The sequence below is a fragment of the Seriola dumerili genome, unplaced genomic scaffold, assembly GCF_002260705.1.
Source record: "Seriola dumerili isolate Sdu_G_001 unplaced genomic scaffold, Sdu_1.0 BDQW01000283.1, whole genome shotgun sequence".
NCBI classification, from domain to species: Eukaryota; Metazoa; Chordata; class Actinopteri; order Carangiformes; family Carangidae; genus Seriola; species Seriola dumerili.
Genome location: NW_019174538.1, coordinates 287,329 through 294,401, shown reverse-complemented (window position 1 = coordinate 294,401; position 7,073 = coordinate 287,329). Strand labels below are relative to the sequence as shown.

The 7,073-nt window shown below is 41.0% G+C and overlaps 1 protein-coding gene, 1 non-coding gene and 1 pseudogene across 2 annotated transcripts in view; 2 read left to right on the top strand and 1 right to left on the bottom strand.

Moving 5' to 3' along the window:
- Positions 1-1,430, top strand: part of LOC111230742 — a 29,435-nt pseudogene extending 28,005 nt beyond the window's left edge.
- Positions 1,431-3,623: 2,193 nt separating this feature from the next.
- trnar-ccu lies at positions 3,624-3,696 on the bottom strand. Its single transcript has one exon. It is a non-coding gene; the product is annotated as a tRNA-Arg (tRNA).
- Positions 3,697-5,009: 1,313 nt separating this feature from the next.
- slc26a6 (solute carrier family 26 member 6) overlaps positions 5,010-7,073 on the top strand; it is a 15,262-nt gene continuing 13,198 nt past the window's right edge. The window contains exons 1-2 of the mRNA XM_022757574.1: positions 5,010-5,562; positions 5,796-5,935. Coding sequence (XP_022613295.1) covers positions 5,808-5,935 — 128 coding nt within the window. The 5' untranslated portion in view covers positions 5,010-5,562; positions 5,796-5,807. The remainder of the gene's footprint in view (positions 5,563-5,795; positions 5,936-7,073) is intronic.

Below are 7,073 nucleotides of genomic sequence, written 5' to 3'. Positions count from 1 at the left end.
GTGTGTGAATGAGTGTGTGTGTGTGTGTGTGTGTGTGTGTGTCTGTCTCTCTCTCTCTCATTAATCAGGTTGTAGATGACTTTGAGGTCCAAGGCGTTGGTGTGTTTCTGGCAGCGTGCACAGGTCAGCTTCATGTTTCATACTTATCTCTTATACATGTGACTCTCCTCCTCTCTCTCTCACACACACACACACACACACACACACTCATTCACACTCTCTCACTCACACACTCACTTGCAGATGTTTCCATCATTCTGTTCTAATAGTTTGTGCATTGCAAAATATTTCCCTGTGCATCAGATCAACACGTGTGACTTTAAAACATGAAGTGTGTGATCCTGTGAGTTTTTGTGTGTGTGGACAGAGAGAGTTTTATACACACACACACACACACACACACACACTCATTCACACTCTCTCACTCACACACTCACTTGCAGATGTTTCCATCATTCTGTTCTAATAGTTTGTGCATTGCAAAATATTTCCCTGTGCATCAGATCAACACGTGTGACTTTAAAACATGAAGTGTGTGATCCTGTGAGTTTTTGTGTGTGTGGACAGAGAGAGTTTTATCTCAGCTCCAGACTCAGGATTGTGTTCCAGACATCCTTCCACGCTCCCGTCTCTTCCCATCGGTCCACCACGCCGTCCAGCGCCACCTCAGCACCTCGCCCCGGCCTCTGGAGGTCTGCACCGTCTCACATTCAGTTCCTCTGTAAACACACTGAGAGTTTAAATCACTTTTATCATTATTGTCATTTTGACTTTTTCTTATTTGTCATAAATTAGTCTTTTGTCTGTTTTCTGAACAAGAGTTTTCCACAGCGGCACATTAAAGTGGAACCTCAGCAGTTTTACACATCAGTCAGTTCACAGGTCTGACAGGAATACTACCTGTGATGTCAGCTGAGTCCGTTTTCATCGTAGCTACAAGTTTTTAAATGTTTTTTAAATACAGTTTTTAAATTGAAGAAATGGAGACACACAGATGGAGATGAGAAAAGCGAATTTACCACACCTCTGTATCCTGGTCCTCATTACTTGAATCTCCAACTGAACTGGCAGAGGTCAAGTTGCATTGTGGGTAATGTAGGCGGCAGGTTCTGACAGAGAAGAAGAATCTGTAGAATAAAACAGACGATATCTCAGTTCTTATTCGAGTGAAATGTTAAATCAGTGGAGTATTAAGTTTAAAATAACTTTCAATATATTTTAATGTTCTTATAAATTGTCATTATCTCTTCTCAGGAAATCAACTCCGACCCAAGTGAATGTTGAAGCTCCGGTGTGAATCACAGTGACGTCAACAAGAGGACAGACAGAAACCCCTGAGGTTGACTTGAACCTACAAAGAGACCAGTTCCTTATCCATTATCCACTGGGGCTTCCATATTAAAACTGATGGAGACATGAAGACATGAGCAGCAGGGATCAGATGTGAATGTGAAACACTGCTGCTCTGTCTCCACAGTGACACTGGACCAGCAGTTGCACAATGACATGGTAAAAGAAAAATAAATCCTAACTGACTCATGCAGCTTCGTCCTGTTAATGGGAGATATCTTTGTTTTCTTTGTGACGTCATCGTCTCCGTCCTTCCTTGTTCTGTGCTGCATGTTCTGGATTAAAGAACAATGGCAGGGGTTTGTACAGGTTACAGCCGGTGATGGAGACAGGCAGTATTGCAGAGACAGAGAAATATGTGGCTGCCCCACCCTCAACGGTTTCTCATTATTATTCAGCTGCAGCAAGAGAATTTAGTCTTTTGCACTGTTTTTATAGCACAAATATAATTATTTCTAACTTGATTTGTAACAATCAACATATAACAATAGTATAGGTTTCCTATCCAGAAACAGTATGAGGACTATCAAAACCTTAACAAGTGAATGGACATGGTGTCTGCTGTCTGCTTAATGTGAAACTGTACAATGATGTCAACTATAACAGGAAACAAGAGGGAAAAACAATGTTAATGATTAATGTGGGAATCAACTTTGATTATAGAATAAACCATGAGATTAAACAAATTAAACAATAATCCATTTGTGTTATGTTGGGATGGACATTATAGTTTACTGCACATTGTAGTTTCTATACAATATATATATGATTTATATATTTGCCATATAATATAAAAGTGAATTATCCAGTGTGGTTTGTTATGAGTTGTTTCTTAAAGTAATAGACAAAAATAGACAAAACTCACCTCTCACAATCTGTCTCTGTTGGAAGGACTGAAACAGGAAGTGGAGCTTTTATTTTGTCAGGATTCTGTTTTTAATGTTTCACTGGCTTTAAGGTTTCTTCCTTCCTCCAGTTCCCTCGCTGAATGCTCGGTGTTGGTTAATAAAACTGTGCTGCCATTTACACCAAAAACATCAGTGTCAAAAATAAAAAATAATGAGAACAATTTAATACAGGATACAGATTTTAAAAATACACTGCCAAAAATGTTTCAGTTATTGTTTGTCATAGAGATCCAATATAAGAGCTGCGTCATTGTTGATAAGAGTGACTGGACGACTGATTAAATTAATATTAGTCATAATTGATCCCTCCCTTTTATTGGCCTCATAAACAACAACCAGTTATCTCGTTACCAGCCGTGTGTGTCATTACTAAGGAGATGAACACAGTGTTATAGTTCACAATTCATAGAAATCCACTGCTTAACTCCTATAGGGTTTAAATTCAATCAAACTGGTCTGTACTGTTTGGGAGCTTCAGAGCAAACAGAGGCCACATTCAGAGATCTTAAAGCATTTCAAAAACTCTCCTCACTGAAAACTCACATGACCTGCAGCCCCGCGACTGATTACATGAAGTGAGAAAATACTGGAAACGTAAACATAACTTTAAAACAAGTGTTTTAAAAATGTGCGGACAAAAGCAAGACAGAGAAAACATGTTGGTGGTTGTATCAGAAAGTTGATGTAAAGTCAGAAAATGAAGCTACACACTCGTTAGACAATAAAGCATCAGAGTTAATCGGGAAGTGTTAAAGATGCATTCAGGGACACACAGCTCCCATAGCACGCCCCCACTGCCCCGCTCTGCTGTCAGTCACTACAATGACAATCCCTGGCTTAGAAAGCCAGCAGCTCCATTGTGGCTTCACATTCTGCCCTCTGACCATTTGTGTTAACATATAGAGTTCCACCACAAAGCAACAGGATGGGAGTTGCAAAAGTTTGATTCAGAAGAACCTCAACAAACATTAACTACTTTTCTTCTTTTCCCTCCTCTCCTCTCTGATCGTGGATACAAGAGGCTGAGATGAGTTTCCTCTGAAGGGTGGCTGGGCTCAGCCTTAGAGAGTGTTAGGAGCTCTGACATCCACAGGGAGCTCGGAGTAGAGCTGCTGCTCCTCTCTGTCAAAAGGAGACCACTGAGGTTGTTGGCGCTCCTTCCATTGGTGGTCTTCCAGACGTCCAACTGGTAGGAGGCCTTGGGGTAGACCCAGAGTAGCTTTGAGTACAGTCTGAGATGGTTTGCACAAACAGGTTGTACTTCAGGTAACCATGCTGTAAAACTGTTAGCAGAGGATGGTTTCGATCCATCGACCTCTGGGTTATGGGCCCAGCACGCTTCCGCTGCGCCACTCTGCTGTAAATCACCCCAGATGGGACTCGAACCCACAATCCCTGGCTTAGGAGGCCAGTGCCTTATCCATTAGGCCACTGGGGCTTGTTGCTGCTGGTTGACCAGTCATGGATCTCATGGATGCAGCAGCTTGTCCACAGTTTGAGTAAAAAAGCTGTTTCTCAGCCATTTTGTCTGTGTGGATATTTCTGATCCTGCTTGGGGGGAGGGTTGTGAACTGGGAGTGTCTAGCATGTGTGCCATCTGTCATGATTTCCATGGTTCATTAGTGAAGGCAGCTTGAGTGGATGTCAGTCAGGTTTGGAAGTGGGGAGCTGACGATCGACTGAGCAGTTATGAAGATAGGATTTCATCTGTTACTCAAAACACCCGAGAGAGTGTTTAAGTTTGTAAGTTGGCAACTTATCAACAAAAAAATTCCCTCTCTTGTGACTTATTGTCACTTCATTGTAAACTCAGTAATTCTGTCCATGTTGGGATCCTGCAGGAATGATCCAGCAGTTGGGCTTCTGGCAGGTTTCGATCAGATCCTCTCAGATTAATCTGCTCTGATTAATTAGTATTAAGTAATATATTGAGGGAGTGCCAATCAGCTTATCATGTTTAAAGATTTATTGCTTCCTCTGCATTGTATCATTGTAAATTGACTTTTAAGCTTTGGACTGTTGGTTGGACAAATCAAGGATTTTGGAGAGATTTTTTATTTAAAGTTGCAGCCTCAGTCACAAATGCTGTTCATCAAACATTATTCCAACAAGCAGCAGAACTGTCAGATTACAAACAGCTGACAGCATTTCAGATGAGTGTGGATTCACTGTGACTGATGGAGTCTCCACATCAGAACAAAGTGGAGATCAGTGAAAATGACAGCTGCGATTGTAAGAAGGAAACAAGACAAAGGTGGATAAGGAATGAAAAAGCACTGTGCCCTTAAGAAAACCTATTGTTTGTCATGCTTAGTTAACCAGTATCTGTTCTGCCAGTGATTAAGCAGGCCTCCCATTCACTCTCCTGTGGTGTAATCATAAATTAACAAGAACAACTGTGACCAGGCTGAGACAGCTGACTAATCTAATCATACAAGACATAAAGCACACAGATAAGACGGTGCTAAGACTCTAACTGCTAATGAATATATCACTGTGTGCACTGCAGGCCAAACAAATGAGAGTACATACGAGCATTAACCTTTTCCTTTGTGTTCATGTAGCATGCCGTACTGTATATACCTGTAAGTCAAACCAACATGTTGGTTTCATTCTACACAAATGTCTTGACTGAGTGTGATTGACAGTAAAACTAACTCACTCTGTAAATGATAAAACAAGCACAAAACACATGTCATCTCTAACTGCTATCACTTCTGTTTCCAGCTGTGCGCACCAAACAGTCTGGTACTTTGCCCCCTCCCTCCACAACAGTGTCCACTTGTCTTATCTAGATTTCTCTTCAAGGTCTTAAGATCCAGTGCTGGAGCGGAGAATCCTCTGTGTCGGATCTGAAAATTAAACCTTACCTTCATCAGTCGGCTGAACTGCTGCAGAAGAAATAACAGCGCTTGGTTCTGTACCATTCGGAGCCTCTTGGATCTGATGCAAAACTCTACAGCAGGTTCAGCTTGAAGCCCAGGGACCACTGCTCATGTGCAGGATTAATACTTAATGAAGGGAGACGTGCCATCTTATCACTAGGTGAACTTTTTTTGAAGTTTAGGTGGAAGATTTTCAACTCAACCGGGGCCAGAGAGACACTCAGAGTTGGATCTGCTTCCTCTGAACCAGAACAACAGATAAAAGACATCGGGACAGAGGACAAGACATTTCATTACACATTACACAAACCTGCGTGGTTAATGTCCGGGCTTCAGTAGCTTCCTGGATTTTTGTAAACACCACAAACATTTGGAGTTTGGAATAAAAACCTTTTTTTTTTACAGCTGGAACACAAAAGGTAATTATAATTTATTAGCAAAAGTTTCAAGAGTTTCAGACTTTAGGAGATGAACCACAAAGGATCTAAAATGAACATGAAACATTAAGAATTCATTTGTTTAGTTTTGTTTTACATATTTTAAGTCTTTCCTAACAAACACAACCAGTGTTTAAAATGTAACAGCTATATTTTTACAGGAACCACTTTTCTGCAAAAACAAACAAACCTTTTTTCTCCTGTTTACGATGCAGCTAGCGCTCGCCATGGCAGAGAGGAGACGGGCCGGCTACAGTGTCAACAGGAAGATCCTGGATGAAGGAGCGGTGGATGAGATGGCAGAAAAGTCTGAGTCAAAAACATCGCTTTGTGAGAAAGTCAAGCAGTCGCTGAGGTAGAGTTCCCTCCCGCTCATCTGCTGATCTGATCTCTCTCTTACACACTAGACATTTTCTGTCTTTATTCTTTTTATATCAAAGCACAACGATTACACCCAATCCTGTTCACTCACTGTTCATGATTCAACATCCTCACAATACATTTTCCTCCACACATGTATTTCTGTCAACACACATGCTTACACATACTGTATAAACACTTGAGTATGAAGTAGATAAAGTATTTTCATAATGTCATAAAATGTGTTAAATATGACGAGAGATAAACCACAGCCACACAAACAGGACAAAGACCAAAGGCAGAGGCCTACGTCACGTTTCTCCACATGTTAACAACACACTTTAGTGAGCTGTTTAATGATTGCATCATTTTGGCCCAGAGAGGCACTGAAGTGTGGTGACAGATGCATCGTCTGCTCAAGTAATGTCTTCAATAGTTTGTTGAGCTTGAGCAAAAATAATCCTTCAGTTGATTTATGAGATCACTTATTAACTGTTAACAAAGCCAAGAGGCCTGGAGGTCAAGAAGAAGAGGAGAGCCGACACACACCGCACCACTGATACCAAACACATCCCTGAAGCCGTGTTTTTATTTTGATTTAATCTGATTTCATTTGAGTGTGTAAGAGTCTGATACAGTCGATAATACTTCAGCATATTACATCATCACACAAATTTCATGATTTAACTTTGAATACCCATACTTATTACACACACACACACACACACAGGATTCCTGTTGCTTAAGTTTATCCTGCTGGTTTGGATCAGACAACCTCTAAATATTTTATTTAATGCCTTTGATTATTGGAAGAGAATTGTCCTTAAACAGCTGTAATTGATCTGCTAATAACGAAACCAAGGTATTTAAATTGTTTTAGATTTTCTGAATGATTTATTCTTTTATCTGTTACCATTACAATATTTTATAACCTCCACATTATAGGAAGGAGAAGGAGAAGGAGAAGGGGAAGGGGAAGGAGAAGGGGAAAGTGAAGGAGGTGAAGGTGAAGGGGAAGGCGAAGGAAAAGGGGAAGGAGAAGGGGAAGGGGAAGGGGAAGGTGAAGGGGAAGGGGAAGGTGAAGGGGAAGGAGGAGAAGGAGAAGGAGAAGGGGAAGGGGAAGGGGAAGGGGA